General features: G+C 42.0%; 1 protein-coding gene across 1 annotated transcript in view; it reads right to left on the bottom strand.

Annotated features, from left to right (window-relative positions):
* The window catches only part of LOC119703311 (von Willebrand factor D and EGF domain-containing protein-like), a 168,753-nt gene that overhangs the window by 102,964 nt on the left and 39,503 nt on the right, over positions 1-26,286 (bottom strand). The window contains exons 3-7 of the mRNA XM_038142997.1: positions 18,741-18,966; positions 16,004-16,236; positions 7,763-7,852; positions 6,403-6,538; positions 1,883-2,100 (exon numbers count right to left, since the gene is read on the bottom strand). Of these exons, the coding sequence (XP_037998925.1) occupies positions 1,883-2,100; positions 6,403-6,538; positions 7,763-7,852; positions 16,004-16,236; positions 18,741-18,966 (903 nt within the window). The remainder of the gene's footprint in view (positions 1-1,882; positions 2,101-6,402; positions 6,539-7,762; positions 7,853-16,003; positions 16,237-18,740; positions 18,967-26,286) is intronic.

Below are 26,286 nucleotides of genomic sequence, written 5' to 3'. Positions count from 1 at the left end.
ATGACACAGAAACACTTAAATGCCCACCTGTGTCTGGCACACCAAACTTTTAGAATGATGGCCTTGATGACTGAAAAAATGAACCCTTCTTTGAACAACTTTTTGATCTGGGCTCAGCTGTATCATTTGGATTTACTGTGTGATATGAAGTGTCTCAGAATTTTCCCATTTTCCCCACAGCCTCACGCATCCTAAACAAAAATTTGGCACAAACAAATCCATGTGGCCCTTCCTGCTCTGTTCCTTCTTGCATGATGTCAGCAGAAGACACCATTCCTGGTTGGAGGCAGGAGTAGTTTGCTGAGGAAATCCTGTTCACAGGCATCTAGATGTGTTAGGATGTTCTGCCCACCATTTCTGTTCAATTTTCAGATAAATCAAAAATATCTGAACAAGTCAGAAGGATTAAAGATTATGTGGATTTTAATACATGGACATTTTCTTGCTATGTTGCAAGATCTATGTTACATTAAGGCCTCTAATTAACTACAAAGCAGAAATGGGAAAATGGAGGGGAGGAAAGTATTGTCTATTATGTTTCCATATATCAAGTTTTAACAGAGATAAATTGAATTTATTATTAAAATTGATTTATTCAATTTCACACTTGATACATCTTCATATTTTAATGAAAGCATTTGTAATTTCAAAAAAAAATATGAGTGTGTGAATGCACAATGGTGAATTAGCCATAATTTCTGATTTAGGAACGTTAAAAATAAGCCAATTCTGGAGATAAAATGTTATACACCATGCTAGGCATTTTACCTTTGAAGACAAACATTCTTTTGTTCCAGTTTAATTTTATTCTCTCATGAAAAAATCCGCAAAAATTAGGGCAGGGAATTTGTGGAATTCACTGGAGGGCTGTTTTCAGTTACTTAAGATATGCCAGCTTGCATGTGCCCCTGCTCTGTGACGTTTAGCTCAGTCAAATCGGTGCTCTGGTTAATTTTTTGGGGTTATGGGATTACAGCTCTCAAATCTCCCAGCTGAGGTCCTGAAATAACTTCATGGAGAAAGGACTGGTCCTTGCTCACCACATTTCTTTAGCCAGGCTTTCTACAGGGAAAGTGTGGCTTGCCCTCCTGATTGCTTTTTTTTTGTTGTTGTTCATTTGTTTTGGACATTTTGTAGTGTTATAAATGAAGAGATGGAGCAGCCACACGTGTCATTGAAAGTGTCCTGGCAATTCATAGCACAGTCACAAACTGAACACGGCACTGCTGAATCCCCTTCTCTCTCCTTTCTGAGGCTCTGCCTTTCCTCTGCTTTTTCAGAAAATGTTCTCCAAACCCTCAGTTTCCCCCTCCCTCCTTCTCAAAAAGGTGCTCATTCCCTAACCCATGTTCTCCCTCTCCCCTTTTCCAGTGGACAGAAGCACTCCTGGTGACTTCTGTGTTCCAGCTCTTGGCCTTACTGATGTGCTGACTAATAATCAACCCCAAATCTGTCAAAGCACAAGGAATTCCATTTAATTTTATTGGTGTGTAAAGTGACTGATTTGCTTTACTCTGCTGACAGAGGGCAGGGTTAGATCAGATATTAGGAAAAAAAATTCTTTATTGTGAAGGTGGGGAGGCCCTGGCACAGGTGTCCCAGAGAAGCTGTGACTGCCCATTCCCTGGAAGTGTCCAAGGCCAGATTGGTTGGGGCTTGGAGCAACCTGGCACAGCGGAAGGTGTCCCTGCCCATGGCAGGGGGTGGAACTGGATGGTCTTTAAGGTCCCTTCTGACCCAAATAATTATGAAAATCATCCCTAAAATTTTCTTTGGAAAAAAAAAAAAAGGAAAAAAAAAAGAAAGAAAAGGAAAGAAAAAAAGAAAATAAAAGCCTCTCATTTAGATTTGCCACATTTTCCAAGTGATTTCAGGACCTAACCTTGACATCCCTGGGTGTGTAAGCCCTCCAGAGCGCATCCCCTGGCGCGGCTGGCCGAGCGCTGAGGCGGCTGACGCGGTTCCCATCCCGCGCGAAGTCCGTCACGGCTGTCACTGTCACCGTGGCTGCTGCACAGCTGCTCGCCGAGCACGGCCCCGGCAGCAGATCCACCTGGCAGGCCGAGAGGGCGATGTCTGGGGGCCCTGGGACCTGGCTGCCTGGAGTGAACACCAACACAGAGTCTGACAAGAGTCATGCAAAGTGCCGCCTGTACCCTGTGCTCTGTTTGACGAAAACACTTTTTGTTCCGGACACACATGCCTTGTGCCTTAGGTTGAAAGATTTAGCTGGGGTGTGTATTCTATTGCCATCTGTTAGAGGTGGGGCAGTTATCTTCTGTTAATTGGGCAGTTTTCTTTATCTCTTCCACAAACAATCCTTCCTCCGGGAGATCTCCTCTGTTCATGGCCAGTGAGTGCCATTGCATGGCTGATAAAATTCCATCATTCCATGGGGAGATGCTCCACCCAGGGGAGGAGCCAAGCATTCCTACCTGGATGCAATCTGAGGTTTGGAACAACACAGCAGCCTTTGCCCACTGCATTCCCAGAGAAGCAGCTTTCTTTCATTGGATTCCCAGAGGAACACCAGGCCCATCTCCAGCACCCCTGGAGCTCCAGAGGAAAACTCCACCCTTGTCCAGGATCCCTGCTCCAGCAGAAGCACAGCTGGCACTGCAAGAGGACTGCAGCCACCATGGAATGGCACTGCTGCCACCACCCTGACCCACAGGGTGTCAGGTTGTATTCTGACTCTGGCAGCGATTTTTGCTTTTTTGTACTATTGCATTTGTATTTTAATTTTCCTAGTAAATAACTGTTGTTCCTATTCCCATACCTTTGCCTGAGACCCTCTTAATTAAAAAAAAAAACATGATAATTTTGGGGGAGGGAGTTTGCTTTTTCCATTTGAAGGAAGGCTCCTGCCTTCCTTAGCAGACACCTGTCTTTTCAAATCAAGGCACTTTGGAACCAGATGGGCTTTGCATGAAGACAGTTGTGACTGACTGAATCTGGCATCCCTCTGCAGTCTTCACTGTGCTGCTTTTTCATCCCCAAAGTTTTCTAAAATCTTGGTGGTGTCTGTTTTTCCACAGGTGCTGATATTTCTGGGACAACAGTGTTATCTTTATGGGTGCATGCCCAGTGAATGAAGACAAGTCGTTCTCATGACAAAAGAGATGAATCTGTGTTCTGGAAAACAATTCTCTTTCACTGTCTGGAGTATAAGGAGGTATCTGCTAGGAGTTATTTAATTCAAACAAACAGGTGTTTTGATGTGAAAAGGGAGGGTTTGATTAAGTTTTTGGTGAACTATGGATCCACAACAACAAGGCAAATGCTGCAGGTCTGTATTTGTGGTTTTTGGCTTAGTTATGTTATGGTGTTTTGCCTCATGGTCTGTAAAACAATGATGGTTTTTTTTGTATCCTTCACAGAAGTACTGTGCTGATAAATTCACTAAAAAATGAGGAAAAATAATAAGCTATGGAGATACTGCCATGTCAGCATCTGTGGTGGGTAGAGAAATGATGTGTGGTGACAAAATCAGTGTGACAATGGCTCTGTACATCATATCTTCCCTAAAAAGACCTCTACACACAGCCAGAATGGCAGTTTCCACTTCTCTTGGGTCATGACCCTTTCTGCTGAGGTCTCAGGTGAAGGGCACACCTGGATTTTTATTTCCAGAGGTGTTTTCCCATACACATGCTGAATTATAGCATTTAGTTCTGAGCCATCTGGTCTGCACTACACAGTGTGCATTTTCCTCTCAAGAAGCCACTCAAGTTTTCATGAATCCTTTGGTTGATAGGAAATGAAACTGGTCTGCTGAAGCCAGTCAGAATCCAAATGCTGAATTCAGGACTTACAGTGTTTCTTGAGGAATACTTAATTTTCTGTCCCAGACCACTAATTATCATCAGATGAGAATAAAGTTCTAGAAATGGTGGACATAAAATTAATCTGAGATGAAAACAAGTGATTTTCTCATATTAAAATATTAAATGATTTTTATACCATTCTTCCCATTTGTAGAATTTCTTAATAATTTCTAGAGATGGCACTAAAGAATTTTAAGATGGCATTTCTAGCACAATCAAATAATCACTGTCTTATTCCTTATGGAAAAATCTCATGAAACATAATTTAAATTAACCCTGTACAGTACTATGGGAACTGAACTAAAATCTACAGATATTAATGACATTTTATCTCTTATATCAAATCCTTAGAGGCTGCTTCACCCCACATCTTATGGAAAAGTCCTGGCTCATTTTCAAGGTTCTTGATTCAATTAAATTGGAGGTTTCCATGAGGAATAGTTATTGCCATTACAGCCCCATGAGCTGTGCTCAAAACCCAGAACAAAAGTTTAAAATCAAAGAAAATCATCTTGTCAAAATAGTGGCGATAAACTTAACAGAAGCTGAACTCCAGTGGCTCTGCTGTGCCTTGGCATTCATTATGATATTGTCTGAACTTGGAGAGATATTTCTGTGCTTGTAATTAGCTTTCTTATCACTTATTCCCTACATAATTAGCACAAGAGTGTAGTTATATGGATTCAGTCAGACAAGGAGCTTGTCAGTTAATTTATTCGGTATAAACGAATCGCAGCTAAAATGGTTTTTATTTTTAATTTCCAGCACTGTGGCCTGCACACATTTTTCAGAAGCCCGCAGTGTTCCTTCAGATAAACTAATGGACCCTAAAGACAATAAGGGCTCCGAGCAAATGTGGTTGTGCAGACACCCAGCAGCAGATCCTCAGCCTTAAGTATATATAGATAGCTCAATAGATAACAGCCCGAGTGTCATCCCAGGAAATAGCCTCAGGATGGAGCAACCAAGGGCTAGAGCTGGGTCTAGTTTCGGCTGCAGAAATGAGTCGATCGAAACTAACAGAAATTTTCCACTTCAGTGACAACTTCCTTCAAATATGAGTTAATTGGATGAGCTGTGCCTTCCTCCTGGCGCCTCTTGGCACCAACACATCAAGCCCATTGACAGCTTGAAAATAGAGCTGCTTCTGCAAGTCCTGTGTCCTCGCTTTCTTCCAGTCAAGTGCAAACTGTGGGTCTGGAGGAGAGCTTGGTGAGGGGTCAATCTCAGTCCAGTGTGCTGAGTTCAGCCTCCCCCACCTGACAGCTCTTGCCCACGCTCTCAGTGTCAGAGAGATCCTGAAAGCCTTGATGGATGCCTAAGAAAATGTGAGTTAAACAAATGGCCTTGACTGGGACTCATTCCTATCTGATCCTCAGTTGCTTGGGGTCTGTGGGGGTGTCCCAGCACACACCAGCCCTGACACCCCAGTCCCTCGGTGTGAGGCAGCCTTTCCTCCACCTGGCTATCCAAGGAAATCCGTTCCCATGAGCTCAGAGGAAGTTTTCCTGATGGAGCAGCCCAGACTCCAAGCCAAGAGCAGTGTGTGGAACAGAGCAGCACTGAGCCATGGAGAAATGCAAAGTACTGCATGTATGAGAGCCAACACAGCTGCTGGAACCATAAGGTGCTGCTCAGTTTAAGTTCATTGTGTTATGATACCATTTAAATTATTTTTCTTTCTTCTGTCTAAGCACTTGGCTGATGGTGAGGGGAGCTAGGAAAGGGAATTAAAAAGAGAAAAATACCAGGACCTATCTGGGTTTCGCCAACATTTTTTAGAGCTGGCTTATTGTGGGCAGAGAAATTGCAGCTGTAATCCTATCTCTAAACATTTCTCTCATTGAGTCTCTTAAAGAAGAGAAAGAAGTGACTTGTTAGGAAAAAGCTTGGGTGTTTTATTTGGTGCAAATGGAAAGTGAATACCTACGTGCCACCCTTAGGCAGGAAGGATATTCCACCTAATTGACCTGAAGACAGCATTTATTGAATAATAGGGCAAGAGTTTTCTCAGTGACATTGTCAATGTTTTCAAGTTAATAAAATAAAAAAACCCAAAACGTTTAGAAAGAGAATAATACATAAACACAAGAATGATTTTTTCCCTTCTGTATTAAGTTAGACAAAACCTATAAGCCAGCAAAAGAAAGAAAAAAGGCTTCACTATGCATTTACTGAATAATAAATCTGCAGGGGAGCTTTTTATTGATAATTAATGAAATTATTCTACCTAAGAACATTTCTGCTACAAAAAACCCTAAAAATGGAATTTTACACTCCTGGAATTTAAAATAAGTTCTTCTTCTCTCAGTTATTTCATCCATAAATCTCAACAGACTACTGTTCAGGTTATTGCTAGTCAGATTTATGGCCTAGGGGTATTTTGCTCTCCAAAATCTGTCAGATATAATCAGCTGTTTTATTTTGCAGATAAAAATATGGCCTAGTTTGCTGATTTTATGGCTTCTGCCCTTTGGTATTATTTATATGTTATATTTTCTATTAGAATTCATTGTAACCTAAATACTGGAAAAAGCAGTCACATTGATTAGATGTCAATATGTAAAACTCTTACCCAATTCCTCAGTACTTAGCTGCAAAGTAATTTTACAGGAATCATCCTGCCCAGGACAGGCAATGGGCACCGTGCTCAGGACAGTCAAAACATGCTCCTTGCCATCCTCTGCAATTTCCAGTGATTCTGGTAAAAACTGGAAATAAGAAAACAACTTTAAGATAATTTTGACAAGCAAGATTAATCAGGCAACTCTGACATCTATGAAGTGTGAAGTGGTTTTAGCCAATTATTAGGATATATGATTACTTGCAAAATAATAATAATCTTTATCATAATCTCCTTAATAATAATACATTTTGCAATAGTGATCTTCAACTTTATAAGGTAAAATTGCTGTTAACATACTTTAACTACATTTTTGCAATTAAGAAAATGTTTGCAGTTCCCATATATAATGTGTAATTGCTTCTCATCTCCAAATCAGAAAGGCAGCTTTTATTAAGCCTGTGGAATTTATTTAATTTTTAATATCCCTGATTTAAAGGAGCTCCTACCCCAGTGCAGTAGGAGAAATACCATGGCATAAAGTCTGGCATAACCTCATGGTCATGGACTCTATGTTTGTCATCTGCACCAGGTGCAAAATAATTGCAATTTTTCACCAATTCCCCTTCCCTGCTACGGCAGGAAGAAGAATTGCACATAAAATATTGCAGGTTTGGAGAGAGAGCTGGAGTTGTGCCTTTTCTGTCTGCCCATTGTCCTGGGAAAAGAGCAGGAACAGCACTCAGGACTAGCCAGAAATGGGAATTTCCACTCCCTGGAAAATTCTGACATTTAAAAAAATTCCTCAGAAACTGTTCTTCAGATACCACACAGAATGGGCTGCCAGGTGTTCTAAACCCCTTTCATGGAGTCATGACACTCAGAAGATCCCAAAATCTTGGGCTGCCAGGCTGACAGCCTAATCCTTGAGTAGGATTAGACCCGGTCCTTGCACTCAGTGTGAATTTATCTTCAGCAACTTCTGTTTTGTAATGCCCGACCATAACAGGATGATGGATAAAAAATCATATTTTGTCTTCACTTTGTTCTGGTTTAGTTACAAGAGAATTGTGCATCCTTTAGGTTTGTAGGTTTGTAGGTTTGTAGGTTTGTAGGTTTGTAGGTGTGTCTTCCCATCCCACAAAAGCCCCAGAGCTGTTCAGGGCACGCACAGAGAGCTTTGCCCCTGCTTTGTGGCACATCAGTGTCCACACCTGCTCATGGTGCCAGTGGTGCTTCAGGGTGTTTTACAGACAAACTGAAAGCCATTTTCTCACAGTGAGCAGCACTGCTTGTGATCATCAGGATTTATGTATCTTCATCATGATTTTCAAATATTCCCTAGTCAGTGACTCAGGGCCGTGGGCGTTACCTTAATCCCAGCATAGAAACCTTTGCTGTCCTCAGGCAGTGACTGCTGCTCAGGAGTCCCCCTCCTAAAAGCTGTGACGGTGCAAAAGACCTGTAATAAATAAATAAACAGCACATGCTATAGCATTTCTTGAATAACATTCATATAATAATGCATCTTCCTGTTGCTCAGAGTTTTCAAGCTTTCATTCTACTGCTGAGATAGATTGTGGGGATTTAAACTTTGAGAATATTTATGTGTAAATTTTGAGATTTGGAAGAATTTTTGATTAATTTAATAAGCAAAGAAATATGGCTTTCGTCTCAACAATTCTTAACACTTTATGCTTACGATGTGTTTTCTTCTGCAGTTTTTAAACACCTTGGTCTGTGATTTTGACTCATTTTACTAAGGAAAAACTACATTGTTCATAGATGTCACTGTCAGAATTCAGATATTTGCTCTTGGGATCCCAGACTGCAGTCTGTCCACTGGATCAAGCATCATCTCTCTGTACCACGTTTGTAAGCACTTTATTTTAAAATTTAAATTTGTTTGACAGTCATCCAGTCTCAGAAACCATGTCAGCAATAAGAGAAGCTGCTTTTTTTTCTTATAGTTTTATAAAAGACGATGCAGATGTGCCCACAGGGTTTATATTGTATTAAAAAGAAGAAAAGTCACCCAAATAAAAAACTCCTCCAAACACAATGTACCAGGACACTTATGCTGTATTCCTAGCACAGCCACACAACTTTTATCTCTGCTGAGCCTGCACACCATCTGCCAACTTAATGTTTCATTGGCTTCAGAAAAACCAAATTGCAAAAATCATTTCTAGGATCATAAGATTAAAATACAGAATTTTTCCTTAAAGCAAATGACAATAGACTCTGAAACTGTAGCTCTGAATATTTGTTTTTAGTCTTCTTGGAAATGAAATAACAGATTGTGACATATTAAATCAAATTCCAGATACTCAGATGACATATTTATAGCTGCTGCCTTTTTTAAGCCTCAAGTAACCCACAAGGAAGAACTGGACCGATCCAATTTATTTTCCATTAAAACAAATGCCTTTGGATAGATTTTCCAGCATCACTCACTGGCCATGCTGATGCTCATGGCTCTCAGCTGCTGGCTTAGGCAGGACTCTCATGACCACGACCTGCAAAGCAGGTTCTACACCAGGATATTCCCAGATTCATGTGGTCATGAGCTTCATAACAGCCTGCCATATTTCTTTTAGCACCCTAAAAGTCCCTCCTCATTACCATCAAGTCATGAGTTTCCTCCAAACTGAAGAATCCTCTTTCCCACCTCATTTGTGCACAGCAGAAATTCCCCACCAGCAATACAGGGTTGTTTGTAGGGCTGTGGGGAAAAACAAGTGTTTTCTGTGCTCTTCAAGTGGATTATTTCCAGTTCAGCTCAGTCCCAGGCTTATGTGCCTTTTGGGATGTTTTTACCTTCACAATTTTTCTCACTCTCTTGCAGACAGCTCCAGACAGTTTGGCCCAGTGAAAATGGTGTCATTTGTTACGTTAACAAGATGGAAGCCTTGAGGTCATACTGGGTGTACTGGGGGAAAACCAGACAGATCTCACCTCACAGAGACACTTTACAGCTAAAATTCCTCAGATATTTCATAGTTATCCAGCTTGCCTCTGAAGGAGAGCAAGCTGTTGTCTCCTCAAGGTAATAAGCCCCTGTTATCATTAGATATTTATTATCTCCAATCCTTCCCTAAAGGCTCGTGTTCAGCTTAAAGACTTTTCAAAGCAGTTCTTCTGCTGGGAAGGTAGAAAGTGAGTGTTGATCATGCTCCTGCAGCTTCTCCTGCTGCTGCCACAGGGAGAGTCTGCAAAATCAGGATCTGCCAAGGTGGTGACAGCAGAGGAAGGGTTCAGATAATGCATATTCCCCCTACCAAAAACAAACACTGACCCCCTTGCAGAGCTCATGGAGCAGATCCCATGCACCCACACTGCAGATGATGTATTCCCACTCGCTGGGCTGTTTGCACTTTTGGCTTCAGTGCTTTTAACCAAACATGTCCACACAGAGATTCCCTCTGAGCCCAGCACGAGGCGTGTTTGTGCCAGGGAGAGAGCTGCAGCTGCCAGGGACAGGCACAGGGATGCCCAGCACGGACAGAGGCATGGCCTGGTGACCTTCCCCAAAGTGATATCCTGGCAAATATCAGAACCCAGCCTCGTTGTATTGCCTCTCATATATATTTTAGAGGTATAAATAGAACTATAAATAGAGGTATTTATAGATAAAGCACCAAACACTCAAATAAAAACTTACTCTCTAACGATACACAGATATCTGTAGACTATCAGTCCATCCCAGCTCAATCTTCAGTGCTTTTGGAGGTCAGCACAAACTTTAAAAATGCAAAATGTATGGACAGCCATCACAATTAACATTTTATTTCTGTCTTTTGTATAATTCCCACCCTTGTTGGGTGCGCACCTCACAATCAGCAGATATGTTCATCAGATGCTGAGCTACAGGTTGACAGTTTGTCACATAATTATGATAGTCATCCTAAGGAGGAGGGTTTTTTTTTGCCTTCAGCTAAATACTAACTCTTTTTTCTGCACTTCAGTAATCAACTTTTTCTTTCTCTTTTTCTCTTCCCCCCCTACACCCATCTCAGGATGCAGCTTTTTAAAGCAAAGAGATAAAAGCACCACTGACAGCAGTATGCTGATGGCCATGACAAGTTAGGAAGTATTTTTCCACAAACTCATTGGATCTGTTAAAAAAAAGTAAAATTCTATTTTTTCATCCTCTCTTTTAAAGGGACAGGTACCCTTGGACAGAGTGACTGGATTGCTTCTTAACATGAGATGCTTTCTTTTCCCTGTGTGCTGGCAAAACTTCCCATAGGGCAGAAAACTTCTTCCAGGCACAAAACTCTTATCAAAGAAGGCTCTTTTAGATAAGAAGTGTCTCCCTTTGTGTGTGTTGGAGCAGATTTCCCCCCTTCCATGGACTCAAAAAGACTTGTGCCCATTTTGACATGAACCCCATAAGCAGCTTCTTCAGCTAAAAAGCAGAAGCCAGTCATTAATTTGGTGAGGGTCATTTAGTTCTGTGAAAAAATTTAGGAGAATATTTCAATCCTAGGACCTGTCACCATCCCCAGAAAATTTCTCCCTAGTAACTTGCACATTCAAATGTGGGTATTTCCCCCTACAGCTTTTAGAATTCAAGCTTCCTCCAAATCAGTTCTTTCTACTTATTTTGACAATAATAATGTCTTTGATTTCACCTTTTCCCCTAACTAATTCTGAATGTGGTGTGGGGAGTCCAGGCTGGGGCAAGGATGGGGATGTTTGCCAGCAGATCCAGCTTTGCCCTGGGTCCTCTCCATCAGCCTCTCCCCCTGTGCTCATACAGGGGATGCAGTTAGCAAAGGCAGCTGTGGGGAGCTCCCTTCTCCCCAAAAGGGACACTTTAGGGTCACCTCCTGCTGGCCATTCCCTCAGCAGGGCAGTCTGGGTGCTGCAGAAGGTGCAGAAGGTGATTATGAACTGGAAGGTGATTATTAACTCTGGAGCTGGGTCACCCTCCTGCAGGATCACCCATGTCAGAGCAGGCTGGGGCTGCAGGGCTCAGAGTCGCAGGTGACACTGCTGGATTGAAGGTGGAGGCTGGGCAGGGAATCACCAGGCCAGGTGAAAGGTGTGTCCTGATGGCTGCGGGGCACTGCAGCTGCCATTGCCTTCTCCATTAAACACTAATGGGCTGGGGTTAGAAACTCTGCTGGGAGCTGGGAGGGAGCTGTGGTTTACAGCCTTGATGAAAAGAGCAAAGGATGAGCAGAACTGAGGGATGACATTTCTAGGGAAGCTGGAAGAAAAGAAAAATAGTCCTCATTAGCTTGAGAAAATGATCTGGCTGTAGGTATTTGCAGAAAGGGGTAAGAACAAAGTCTCTGGGAAGGCTTTCCAGAAGGGTTAGCAGGAAGGGGAAAGTAGGGAGAGTCTGTCTTTGATTTAATTAATGAACAAGACCTTGCAGCTTTAGAACACAAATCACTCCCTGTGAGGGGCTGTTGGCTGTGGAAAGGAGGGAGCAGGTGCAGCTGTGTGACCTGGCACTGTGGGTAGCCCAGCTCTGCTCACTTTGCTGCTGGCTGTACAGGAAGAAGGCAGCTCCTCCCAGGTGTCAAATGGCCAGGCAGTGTGTGCAAGCTGACTCTGGGTCATTATTCTGCTAAGGAAGGAAATTTTCCCAGGGTAATAGTAAGGTGTTTTATCATCTGCAGAGTTTTGCTCATCAACTCTCCGACCCTTTCTGCTTTAAAATCTCTGCTCAAGTTCACCTAGAGCTCTATTTCTGTGGGGATGCTTCTCGTTTTCTACCTGAAGGTTGAGGAAGAAATTGTAAACTCAGCTGTGACCTACAAACAGGCAGGTCTTCCTATTCCTGTTGTTGATTTTGACAAATCCAGTGGCTGGGAGGGGATTAGTATTAAGAGGGGGAAATGCCACTTTGTCACTTTGGAGTCCAGATGCTGGTGCAGACCTCTGAGCTGGGCAGTGACAGAGTCTGAGTCAGTGAGAGCCGAGCTAGGGGCATGAAGTGACCTCAAAGGGGAGATGCTGAGAGCCAGTGCTGACTGTTGGTCTGTAGGATGAAACCTTGCTATTTCTGGGAGAGGAGAAGGGGCCAACCCTCAAGATGGCCTTCTAAGTGCTTGAGTATTTCCATAGGTACAGACTTAATATGATTTAACATTTAGGAGCCCATATGCCCAGGATTTTCCATCTAAGCGCAGTAAATGAAGTGAATCCATCAACTGGAAAAAGCTGCTTCTCTCCCCTGGGCTGAACTGGGGCATCTTTTAGAGGTGCTGGCAGTAAGACAAAAATCCTATTTCCTTGAGAGATGAAGTGTAAGTGCTCTGCAAGATCTGGCTTTCTTCAGCACCAAGAACAACAGGACTGTAAGATCTCTTGCCTCATCACTGGAGGTGTTGGAGGCCAGCTGGGATGGGGTTTGGAGCAACCTGGCCTAGCAGAAGGTGTCCCTGCCCTTGGAGGGGAGTTGGAACTGAATGATCTTTGGGATCTCTTCCAATCCCAACCTCTCTATGAAATTTCACGCTTTTTCCCTTGTGAGAGAAAAATAGTTATTTTATATATTGAGGCAATAATTTGCCATCTTTTTGGCTGGGGCATAATCTCCTTCTGTTGCAGAGTGCCACGCAAAGCAGCCACTTCTATCACAGAGCTCGGAAAGGCTGGTTTTGCTTAAACATTCTTATTTTACAACGAGCACCATGGTTTATGTAGGGTGACAATTGCTCCTCGCCGTGTGAACTTTTGGATTGCTGCGCTGAGCAAAATCTGCACAGTTTTCCTCTAAACACCTTTCTTTCTTAGCATAACTCATTACTCACAGTGTGCTGCTATAATTTATAGATGGCTGTGCCTCGAGGAATGAAATGACCTCTGTCACTATCACATAAATAAGGCTTAGGAATGCCAGGATTTTCATATCAGATGGAGTAGGCTCCTTTCAGAGCTTATAGAGAAATAGTGGCATGTTATAGATTTATTTAAGACTGCAATAGTTTCATGAACATTATGCTGCCAGCATTACTGTCTGAAATAACAAAATTGGAACCCAAAAATGGGGGGGAGAAAGGCCACATGATGGCTATTAAAAAATAACTGGCTGTTTAGTCAATACAAGTTCAGGAATGTTGGCTGGTAAATCTCAACTCTTCTCTAAAGTTTGACTGCATATTAAAATATATCAATAGCTGTTCCATTATGTGACTGACCTATTACCTGGAGATGTTTTTACAAAGAATAGCATTGACATCAACCACCCAAAAAGTGATGTAAAAAAAGAAATTTTCTTGGCTGTGGATTTTTGTCAAGAAAGGAACAGAGAAGATGCTGATTTCAGGCTATGAAAATGTGGAACCAAATGCAGGCTATTGTGCAAGTAGAGATTATGAGTTAAAAAGGTTCAAAAAAAGGCAAGTAGTTTTCAAAATGCTGCAAATTCTCTGTCCTGGGGGACGAATTCTGCCTTGAAAACCCCTCATGCACTCTGGCAGTGCTCAGCCTTGGGGATGCTACCACTGGGCTCGTCATGGAGAAGGGGAAAAATACTGGAAAGTGCTCCTGATTTATTGTCTCCCCTCTCATATCAGTGTGAATCTGGCCTCTCTTTAATGGTGCCTGAGAGAATATTCTTCCATCTGCATCTTTCTTGGGCAGGTGGGAGTTACCCATTCTCTCTGTGTGGTGGAGTTTGGTGCCAGGGTTTGATTCCCCTTTTAGTGTCATCACCTTTCCTCCAGGGTAGCCCTATAAATGCTGGATTTCTTCATGTTTACACCACTGGAGGTGAGAGTCTTCTCACTTTTGACTCCTGTTAGACACCCAGACTGGGATGGCAAACAGTGAAATGCTTTTTTTTCAAATTTTTATTTTGTAAAACTGAATTCTCAGCTGAAGCTTCATCACTTGGTTTTCACCCGTGATGATTTATGGATAATTATAATTAGTCTAATAGGCCATGAAGACCTTTAGAGAAGCCTAACAAGGAAGAGAATGCTTTAGTCTCACTAAACCCACTAAATTAAACACGTAGTTTCAGCAGAGGACAAAGAAGGGCTTACTGGAAACTTAATACAATAAAAATAGTCTTATAAAGATTTGGCAATGCTACTTGTTAACAGAACCGTATTTTCTCTGAATCCCTCAGGACTGTTAAAACAAGATTTGAAGTGATTGCAAGTGAAATAATTTGGATGAGAATATCTCTTCATAGCACAAACTTGTCTTAAACTGGCAGAGTTATCTGCCTCATCTTATTACATGTGAGGGCAACATCAGTTAGATACTGAACTGGGCTAAAGAAATCGTTATCTCAGTCAGCATTTCGCAGGCCACATCTGGAATATTGTGTTCAGTTTGGGTCACTGCTACACTAAAAATGTGGGCAGGCTGGAGAGGGTCCAGAGAAGGGTCACAAAGATGAGCCAATGGCTGGGAAGCTGCCATGTGGTGAAAGGTTGTGAGAACTGGGTTCGTTCAGCCTTGATGAAGAAGGCTTAGGGGAAACCTCATCACCATGTTCCAGCTTTTAAAAAGTGGAATCAAAGATGGACGGGTCCCTTTTTACAAGTACTAACATGAAAAAGATGAAGGAAAATTTAGATTCAACACAATTATTTTTTTTTCTCAATGAGAGCAGTTGTCCATTGGAATAATCTCAGGAGTGGTGGATTTCCCTACATTGGACACTTCAGGTTCAGCAGGAAAGGGTGCTGGGCTATCCTGTCTAGTCTATGGTTTTACCGAAAAATTTAGACCAGATGAACCTTGAACCCTCTGTTTGGGCTGGTATTCTATGATTCCATGATCTCAAAGAAAAGCTGCAAAATGCCAAGACTAATTCCAACCTACTTTTAACCAGGACATTATCCCTATTTATTCTGTTTACTGTAGCATCACTAATGTCCCTCTGCCCATAAAAGTTATAACCTAATTTAAATTTAAAAGTCTTGTTTCTGTACCATAAAAGGCGGTGAATTCATACACAAGTCAATTTTTTTCACATCCATACTGGTTTCTGTTTTGTTGTTGTTGTTGAGAGCAGATCATTGTTGTTGTGTAAGCCATCAAATACACTTCTTAAAGATTGTTTTGTAATGAACTTTCTTTCAGTATGCTATTGAACCAGGAATTTGGAATCAGAGAGGCAGAACAACGTGAAAAAAAACCCATAAAATGAATCTCCCTCTATTTTAAAATGTATAATATTTTTTTTTTCCCTGTGAAAAGATGTTATTGTGTCTGTGGTCCATGGATATAAAAATTACTGAGTGCACGCAGCTGAGCCTGCCTCCGCTGCAAAACCTCACTGCCGCAAGATACAGAAAGTACTAAGCAAAAATTGGCTCAGGCACATGTACCCACCACTTATACAAACCTCACAGCATTCAAGGTGTAGTGTAACTGCAAATATTCAATTTGCCTTTAGAATCTGGTGAAATACCTTCCAAGAACTCACTGCAATTCACAGAAATTTTACAGGTCCTGAACCCGGTTAACGTTATTAAATAATCTTGCCATGAAACAGTTTCAGATCTTTTTTGGGCAGTAGCTCTGAGCCCAAGGAGAGAGGAGCAGCACTAATAAAAACACAAGAAAGCTTTAGGAAGGAGGTTTGATCCCCTGTGGGTGTGTGACGCGTGCTGCTGAAGGTGGGTGGCGTTACCGTGTCTCCCAGGCGGAGATTCGCGCCGTCCATCTCCACGTAGGAAAACGGCTGCGAGGTTGTCTCCTGGTGGATCTGCTCCCTCTTCCCTGGGCTGGAGAGGCGAGACCAGAGCACCCTGAACTGCACTGGGGGTTCAGGGGGAGGGGGGCTGTAGCTGCACTTCAGGTGGACTCGGCCTTGCACGAGCTCGGGAGTGATCGCCGGTTGCAGAGCCAGGCTTGTGAGCTTGTCTGGAAAAGGAAAACAAAAGAGGGACGTAGCACAAAATGTTATTTTGATGTTATGGTTGTTCACCTGACAAGAAGGTGTCAATGTAATTAAACACGGGAGAAGCACTACATTTTATCTCCTGGTGACTCAATTAGTAACCATGCAAGCAAGAAGGTGTGTTTTGTATGAAATGCAAAAATTGCTAATTGTGTCCTGACTACCTATTGCTGTTATACCATCTGACCTGCTGGTTTTGAATGTGGGTTTTTTTTGGTTTTTTTTTTAATTTTGCAGTGAGAGAAACATTATTGAAATGAAGCACTCAGATTAATACAAATTAATTACTCTGGCAAAGGTCCTCAGCTTTGCATTCCCCTGGAGCACAGCCTTTTGATCCAAGTTTTGCAATAAGCCCAGGAGAGATATGAGAAATCACTATGTTGCAGAGGTAAACTGACTCCAAGAAAGCAGCCAGCCTCTGTTGCCTTACTGTGAGCATCCTTTCCAGGCTGTTTTAGGATGTATCTAGGCTAGGTCTGCTCAATATAGTCTCCCTCTGCCCAGAATAATGCCATTGCTCTAAAAATACAGCTTGCTTTCTGTAGGTTTCCACAAGTAATGAAGTCTAAAACCTTTCTTCCTGTTAAACTCCCCTAGAAAGTAGAAACAAAAAGAGGTATAATAGTGTAAGGGGATGTCTTTCATCTCTAGAGACCCAGACTCAAACAAAAAATGAAGCTGGTTCAGATGCCTTGAAAGGATAAATTAAGTAACTTTTTTGGACAAGTGTAGAAAATATAATATGTGGGAACCCAAGAGAATAAAATATGAAGCTGTTCCACAGAACAGAGAACCAATGTGTTAACATCTGTCCAGGGCAAACAGCAAGAGGTAAGAAACAAGTTACTTAAAAGATGAATAAAGACCAGTTGTTTATACCCTTTTGTATTTCATTTCTTAGAGAAGCTGCCTCAAACTGTGGCTCACATCATGACTGTGTGCAGGAAATTATCCCATAAGGACAGAGTTAGGTGATCAGCTCAGGGGAGGATGTGAGTGGAATTGCAAGCACGAACGCTGCTTTTCCCAGCTGTGTCCTTTCTGCCAAGTTATGGAGTTTTAAATTCAGTTTGTTTTGCAGCTCAGGAGTGCTGATTGCTGTCCTGCTCCTGAACCTCTAGCAGAAGGGGCTGGGGAATCGACCCCAACACAAAGCCATGGCAGCTGGACCCAGCTGAGCCTCCTGTGGTGCAATATTCACAGCCGAATTTAAGCCATGAGGTAAAAAACCCCAGTAAAAAACATCCAGATTTGGTTTTTTTTTCCATCCAATGCATGACACTGCAAAAACATCCTAAAGGCTACAAATTAAAGACTCTGGACCTCACTGAAAATGAGATTGGGAAGGGATAAGCTTTCTTGTCTTAGAAATGCAGGTGGCTTTACATCACTGAACAGGTATGAATCATCAAACAGGACAAAATTATTCACCCAAAATGTATTGGCAAAAAAGTTCTTTGAACAAGAGTAGTGGAAATCTTATAGTTTATAAAAAAGCTAAGCTTAAACTGAAAAATGACTATTCAGTTAAAAAGTAATTTCTGAGTAAGAATCAGTTTCATTTATTTTAATGGATTTTTTTTTTTATTTCAAATAGTGAATTAATCTCATGTTCTTTGAGCCTTTCTTCCTTCCTCTTCTTCAAGTAGGAATGTTAAAATATTGATAAAGATAAGAAAATAGTTATCTTTCTCTTTAAAATTTATTTAAGCTTGGATTTTGCCCAATTGAAAAGCTGATAACCTTAGTTTCTCACTGTCATGTTTCTGTCCAAAAACACTAAAAGGAAAGTATAAAGGTAATTTTTTCATTTTGAGAAAGAAGCATGTTTTCTGATGAAATCTTTATGCACCTGGCCATGCTCCAAAGTTCAGGAGGTTTAACTGAATGAGCAATTGCTTTCTGCTCTCCCTTTGTTTCCTAGCTACCAAGCAGGGGTTACATCTCTCGTAGCAGGCTGAAAATTATTTCTGACGAGAACAATTATATAAATGTCATGAAAAAGATGTTATCAGTTTGGTTTGGGTTTTTTTTTCCTCCTTGCAGAGTTTCAGAATTACCTTTTTTGAGGAGGGATACTGTATTATTAAAGATAAGGAGAGGCCTTAGAGACAGTCTCCTGGATACAGTGCCTGGGTACAGCTGAGATGCCTCTGCTCACTCGCTTTGCAACTTCAAGCCAAAGTGGAGCCAAAGACAGTGGGAAAGGTTACACGTGAGCTGTAACCAAGCAAAGAACGCTTCAGCAATACACACCAGATTGCATTTTGCACTGGTAATAGGAGCTATTCTTCAGGAACACCTTGGACTGCCACTGATTTATTTCCTACACGCTCTGCGCCTTAGCGGGAGTGACGCTTGACTCGCAAGGTCACCGAGATGTACACTGCAACACCGGGGCCTTTGAGCACCCGGCCTGAGAGGCATAAGCAATCTTATTGATAAATTCTTTGCTGGTCCTCACCTTCTGCACAGTAGCCCATGCATCCTGGCGTGGGCTGCAGGAGATACACAAAGAAGGCGCCGCAGTTCCTGACGGCGACGGGGATCCGGAACAGGCAGCAGTCCCTGGTGCCCCCAAACGCCTGCCAGGTGGCACAGCCCGTCAGCCTCTTGCTCTCCCCAGGAGCTGGCAGGGATTCAGACTTCAGGGACAGCCACACCGGAGCTTGTGTCCCACATTTGTTCATCTGAGGGTGCACACAAAAGACATGTTTACAGCAAGGGTGGTAAGATTCCTTTCAGGAAAGGAAAGGAATCTTGGGATCAGAAAACTAAGTCTGACAAACACTCTGGAAAGAAGTGTTGGATATGATCAAACTGATATCATTTGATATGATCAAATAAAATGCAATTGGAAAAAAATAGAGAAAATTTGGAAATGGAGTGACTACAACCAAATGGACTGAGATGAAATGAGGAGCAGTGCAAAAGACCAAAACTTGCCAAAATTACTCCAATTAAAATTGTGAAATCAGGGAAGAAAAGTAAACAAAGAGACAGGAGAAGAATTTGAAGAAATCAAACATTAAAAAAAAAGAAAAGAGAAAACTTCTGGTACCAAGTGAAAACAATAAAAGTGATTGAGATGACAAGAAGTGCAGGGAAATGGACCAAAGCTTGCCCAAGTAATCCTCATTCAAATAACAAGATTTCATTCCCTTTCCTGAAAGTGGAGATCACTAAAACCCAAGAGCCTGCATGAACCTGGAGGGTCAGTGAAGAAGCTGTGTAGGTGGGATGAAAATGTCTTGCTCAGTTTTGAGAGGTGGCTTTACACAGATAAAATGCTTAAAGGACACGATAACGGGAATCCAGAGTATTTTCCTCTGGTTTTGGTTGGTTTGTATGAGGAAGATGAAAGCATGAAAGCAGGCTAGATCACCTGCCTCCAAAACAGCTGCCCTGCTCCTGACAGCTTCTGCCCTTCCAGCACACACTGGACACATTTGTGGCACCTGTACTTCTCCCTCACTCTTGAAGAGAGACACATATGAAGGATGGACAAAACATATGTGCAGGATATGCATGACTTAATTTTCTACATTTTTTAATTTTTTTTTTTTTTTTTTTTTTTTTTTTTTTTTGCTTTCAGGCTTTTATCTATTAACAAATTCCCTGAATACAGAAAATCCCAAAGCAGAAGGCATTGGTCTTAAACGTTTTAAATGACAGCATGTTGAGTCATGGCCAGGAGAGACTGATTTCCATTTCCCAACTTAGGGATGTGTGTTCAGGAATCTTAGATCTGAGCTGCCCTCTGTACCTGTCAGGCTCTCTCCCCTGACTAAAGGAACCTGGTTCTCTAAAGCTGTCTTTAATTTAAGCACCTCAGTGAGGAGATTAGGTGTAATCAGGGCCTTATTAAAGATACAAAGCCAATTACAATGGTGACTCATTTTTCTGCACCATTACCTAGCATTTGCCAATATGCAAAGCACAGAGGTATTTGAGCTAAAGTTTGGAAATGCTTACCAAATACTGACAATAATTTGCTCTCAGATATCAGTCATATTCAGCAGAGCGTGACTGCTGCTGTCACTTTGCATTCCTTCAGCCAGTGACAGTGAACCATCTCTACTAGTCCAGCTTGGGGAATGTGATTCCTCCCAGTGTGAGTGTTCGGCTATTAATCACATTGGGGAAAAAAAAAATAAAAACAAAACCCAGCATTTTTTTTCTATTGGCCCAGGTTTGCTGCTTCACTTTCAAGATCGAAAGTTATTTGTGACAGCAGGGGAAGCAGTGAAAGTCAAAGGATAAATTTATTAAGTCATGCACCAGTTCCCTCCTGCAGTTTGAGTTGTACCTGGGAGCTATTCAAGCCAGGAAGCAGGGTCAGGGCAGAAGGGGTACACACCCAGGAAAGCCAGGGTAGTTGGAAAACAATCAACAGGGTGACATGACACAGTCTGATTTCCATTTGGAGCTAGTTATTGTCAGGTTTCTGAAAACAAGGATTCCAGAGAGACTACCACTGAAATTGTCCAAGGTCGTTGGGTTGTTGTTTTTTTTTTCCTCCTGAAAAGTGGCAGCAGCTGAGCAGAGAGGCTGACCCTGCCTTCCTTGTTTGGTGTCCTGGTGGTCTTGCAGGTGGCACTGGAGTTCACACAATGCAGCAGCTCCTTGGAGAGGAGCAGCCTTCCAGCATTGTGCAAGCAAAGGAGATGAGGGCCCAACATAAAAATTCTTCTAGGTGGAATTTTAGACCAATCCCTTCCCTTGCTTTCTTTAAAAGCCATGTTGTGTGTTAGTTTAAAGAGGTTTTTCTGTTTGTTTATTTACAGCTTTAAGGGACACAGGTATTTTCTGTGCTGGTAAAAATACAGATGATGGGAATTTATTGCATCCTGGTCAACTTCTGGCCTAGAGTGCAAGATGTGCTGTGGAGAAGCATGTTTCCAAAGCATGCCTATGAGCATACACTTGTGATGACCTGGGGGAGTGTTAAAAACAACATCCAGAGAAGCAGCATGGGAGAAGAGAGAGGGATGGAAACTGAAGTGCTGTTGGTCCCTGCTTCACCCTCATCTGGATGAGACACCTGCGGCCTGAATTTCCTCTTACAAGAGGAAACAACAAACTTCAGTGCCTCTGCATGTGTAAGCAAAGATTTCTGGACTGGAACATTCTTTTTGAAATTGCACTAAAATGCAGGTATTAGTGAGCTCACCCTGGAGGTGTTTGGAACCACACAAGCTGCAAGAATTAGTTATGGGGAGCAGAGCTGCAGGGATGAGTGAGCGCTGGATTTCAATGGATGTGTGCAAACTCAGAGAGTCTTGTAGGAAAGGGTTTGGTGAGGAGACACAGCACAACCTACCCATCCCTACTGAAGAAATACCCTTATAATTCTCTGTAAAAGAACTTTTGTTGCTTAAAATGGTCTATAGCATCCATCTGATGCTGCCTTTACCAATGTGACTGGTGCCAACATGTCAGTGCTGCTGCACTGGCAGTGCAGCTGGGCTGCCTCTGGCCAGGCATACCTCAGTGTACCTCAGTTTCTCTGGCTGCTTGACCTTGGGCAAATAACAAATCAGACTCCCTGTGTACCTCACTTTCTTATCTCTCAAGCAGAGGTGGAGGTGGCTGAGATGGTAATTGCCTTTGGTGCCTTGCAGCAGTGCTGGGAAGGTAATTCATTAATGAGACACCCATCTCTCTGCTGCGCTGGGGGCCATGTAGATAAATAGATGTGAGTGCATTCTGGCTGTGAAAAAAGACAGAAAGTGATCCATACATAAAACTGGGCCTGGATCACTCGTTAACACACTGAGGAAAATGTGAAATGCTGGAATAAGAGGATGGTGGTTTTCTCCCTCTGTTTTTATCCTCACCAGAAGTCCGTGAGCCATTTCAGTGCTGGAGAAATTGAGGATTGGCATCACTGACGTCAGAGTGCAGCTTTCTGATAAACCCCCACGGGGATCTCCTGCATTTGCCCTGGCCAATCTTGCACTGAAACCACTTGAGAGACAGTTTGTTATATAACATGCACAAATCACAAGCAACGACCAACCCTTAGGAGGGTAAAAAAATCAGACTGTGAGACAGCAAGTCATTGCAACAAGCTGTGATACAGGATTACAGGCTGACCAAGGAAGGATTTTGGTATAAATCAAGTATTTCTGTTTTCCTGGCAGCTCTATGACTCACATGAATTTATTTTCTATTATGAGCTGCATGTGGTCCTTCTGAGTCAGGCAAGTTGCCACACACTAGCCAAAAGGATTTGCTGCATGAGGCCTCTGTGAATTAGAAGACAGACCTGGGAAGGCAAGGGCAAATGTATATTCATGTATTCATCCAGCAGTGGAGATAAAAACAGAATTTAAAAAAAATCCAAACAAAACAAAAAAAGCAAAGAAACTTAGAAGAACAACCTAGGAGAAGAGGCTTCAAAAAGCCAAATTTTTAAGTCCCCACTGTGGCATGATTTGCATTGAATTTTGTAGCTGTCATTTGGGAGACTAACCAGAAAATTGAATACAGAGGTAGCAAATGATAGGCATTTAAAACAGAGCATTTACTGGCAATGCCTGCAGTCACTGCTGCTCTAAGGATATTGGAGAGATGTGGGAGTCTCACAGCCCCCCTCAGCAGCATTTCCAAAAGGAAGGAGGAATTACACAGCTGCCTCTATAGGAGAGCAAACTCCACAGGTTCAGGTGTCCAGTGACACAGCTTGCACAAAGGAGAACTTCTCCAACACAGAAGGGACACTTCAGGCTGTTGGCAGCCTTCTTTAGTATCTTTCCATACTTTATCCAGTCGTAATTAAGGAGTGGTTTTAATCTTCAAAGCACTTTATAAACCTTACCCAATTAATCTTTGCAACACCTCAATGTGGCAGGTAAGCATTCATTAAGTATTTTTGATTCCTAATTAGACACCAGCTAATAATTTAAATAACCCAATTTCAAAAACCTAAACAATAAAAATAAGTTTTCTCCCTTTGCCAAAACAAGGGAACAAGCCATTATTGTTTAATCCAATGATGTCTCCTTCCATTTGCTTGGGGTTTGGAGTATCAACCAGTTTGATTGATTGGACACTGTGGTTCTTTATAATTGCACAAAGAAATCAAGCTTGATTGTTCTTGTCACTTGGGTATTGCTGAAATTATGCTGTTAAAAATAAGTAGCACCATATGTGAGGAATGCATTGTTTTAGTTGGATGGAGATGGAAGGCTTTTTGGTGTGCTGCTGGTTGGCAGTTAAAGCATTATGATTTTGCATCTGTTATCCACTCAAAACTTTGCTTTAGCTTTTTTTATTATTATTTCTTTGTAGTTAGTTAAAGTAAATAAGTTTGGTTTTTTTTTTTTAATTTCAGACTGGGGCCAAACTCCACAGAAATCAGTTTACGTCAGGAATATCTGTAGTAGCAATTAAACTGGTGCTTGTCTTGTTTTTCTTTTAAGCACATGCCTCTGAACAATAAAGGCTGTAATTGTAATTTCTACAGAAGGGGTTTTGCATGTCTGAAAAAAAAGCTAGAAAAACAAAGGCTCTTCATACCTAGCATTATGATTTGGAATTTTCACGTAAGTGTTCGAGAAAGAATTACAGATTAAATAATACCTTGAAAGTGTCACTTGCTTTTAAATTCATAGAACAATTGCAAATCAAAGTGGGGCTGGATTCAGAGCAAAATAATAATTGAAAGAAAATAATAAATTAATGGCATGCAGCTGAGGTGCTGTGTTTTGATTATGAGTATAAAATGTTCTAGAGGAGGTTAAAGAGGAGGGAATGAAACTAAGTATGGAAAAATAAATCTTCTCCTCTAGGGACTGACATATTAAACATCATGAGCAGATTAGATTTGCCATGCTTTAACATGACCTTGTTTTATACACCAAAGATTAGCATTTAAACCTGTGTTTGATCCTAGTAAAAAACTAAACCTATAGTGCTAAAAATGAAACTGTTGAGAAAATACCAACCCTTACTGCATAACATGTCCTCCATTTACTCATACACATTTACAATTGCACATGATTTTACAGCATGCTCAGATTTGGAGAGGATTTTACTCATTTAGAGGATGACATTTCTGAAGAAAGGTGTTGGAAGTCATCTTGATAACCCATCACAGGCAGATATTATTGGACATTTCTCAAACAGAGTCTCATATCCATAACCAGCCTGTAGAAAAGCTCACTACAGAATTGTGTGTGCCAAAAAACTGTTGTTATAGAGCTGGCTCATGGGAGAGAAATTAATTTAAATCACAGAATCATGGACTCTGTGGGGCTGGAAGGGACCCACAAGAGTCACACCAAGTGCCTGAGAGCATTGTTCAAACACTTCTGAGCTCTGTCAAGATCTGTGGATCACTTCCTTGCAGTTCTTGGAGCTGTGACCACTTCCCTGGGGGCCTGTTCCCTGCCCAACCACCTCTGGGGAAAGAACCATTTCCTAATGTCCAACCCAAACCTGACCTGACACAATTTCAGGCCATTCCCTGGGGTCCTGTCACTGTCACCACAAAGAAGAGATCAGTGTCTGCCCCTCCTCTTGCCCTCACAAGAAAATTGAACAACCCAAAAGTGTCTGAACCCAGAAGTCTCTGAACCAGGGGTTATTAGAGATTGTTAATGTGCAAAAATGAAATTATTCCCCTTTCCTGCCATTCCCTCCAGAAAAAGACATTCAGCTGCTGGTTAGGACAAGCACCTGGGGCCAACAGAACTTCTCCACAGGAAGAAGAGAATTTTCAGCCCGTTTCTGGCTTTACTGTGAGTGTGGTGTGGCATTTGAATCTGCATTACAGGCAGCAGTGTGCACTGCTCTGCTGTAATCCACTGATTGATCTTTTATCTGACTGTGGAGCAGCTCTTCAATAACATTAGTGTGTGATGTTCCCTCACATTTATTTTTAATGTTTGTGCCTCCCATGGGGCTTGCCCACATGTACATGTATCCAGGTGTATGCACATGCCCTGTGTGATTTGAATTCAGAAGCTGGATTTTCTGTAATTGATGTATGTTTCCCCATATTGGCTGTTTAGTACTTCTCTGTATTTTTAATAGATTTTCTGTTGAGCTTTCATTTTTCCATCTTTTGTTCTTCCTCTGAAGGTCATTTTACTATGGTCTGGCCATGTCTGTGCATTGTTTCTTGCTTCTTAATATACTGCCTTAATCTTAGTAAAAGCTTCACTCTACTTTTTTTCGTCCAGTGTTTTCGCCTTTCACAGAAGATTTGGCAGTTCTTGAAGAACAAACCATGATCTCTAGCAGCAGCCTCAACACATGAGGATACAAAATCTGCAAATTTTCATTGGACTTCTACCACAATATATTTTTGGATAGGGAAGTGGCTGTGGCCAGGAGTGCATGTCCAGGATCTGGTAATTGCTGTTCCTCCTTTGGGAGCACGGGGGGAAAGGCAAGGGAGAAATAGAGGGAGGAAGGTTGGGTTCATTTGTTACCTGCCCTGAGAAAATCAGCAGGCAAAGCCTAAATTGGAAAGCTCTTTCAATCAAAAACATTTTGCCACTGGAGGAATAAGTTTATGGTCAGCAGTTGGATACAGGGGATGGCAAGTTCAGGAATGCAATTAATATTTTCACTTTCTCTGACATAAAAGCTTTTGGGTTTCTTCTTCTGTCTTCTTTTTTTTTCGCTTTGTAGCTTGTGGAGTTTTCCTCTGTCTTTTCTCCCTTTTCCCCCCTTTTTTAATTAAATGAGTGAATGAGAAGCAGCTTCTTAAGAGCTGCTGCTCATTTTTCATTGCAAAGTTTGCTGTGCCCCTGAGCTGTGGCACGGCTGCATTCTGGGGCTCTCACAACCCCCCTGTGTGACTTGCTTCTCCTCTCTGCTGAATCTAACATTACCTGTGCTAATGAAACTTCATGCAGACAGGGACATTTTTATTGTGGAGGTTTATTTCATGGCAAGACTCAGAACACAGGCATTGAGAGGCTGTCTGGAGGAGTCAAGCTGGGGGAGCTGCCCTCCCTCGTGTCCCCCAGCACGCGCCATTTGTCCTCCCACAC

Source organism: Motacilla alba, chromosome 7, assembly GCF_015832195.1.
Source record: "Motacilla alba alba isolate MOTALB_02 chromosome 7, Motacilla_alba_V1.0_pri, whole genome shotgun sequence".
Taxonomy (NCBI): domain Eukaryota; kingdom Metazoa; phylum Chordata; class Aves; order Passeriformes; family Motacillidae; genus Motacilla; species Motacilla alba.
Note: the sequence above shows the minus strand (reverse complement) of the source record. Positions and strands in the feature narration are given on the sequence as shown.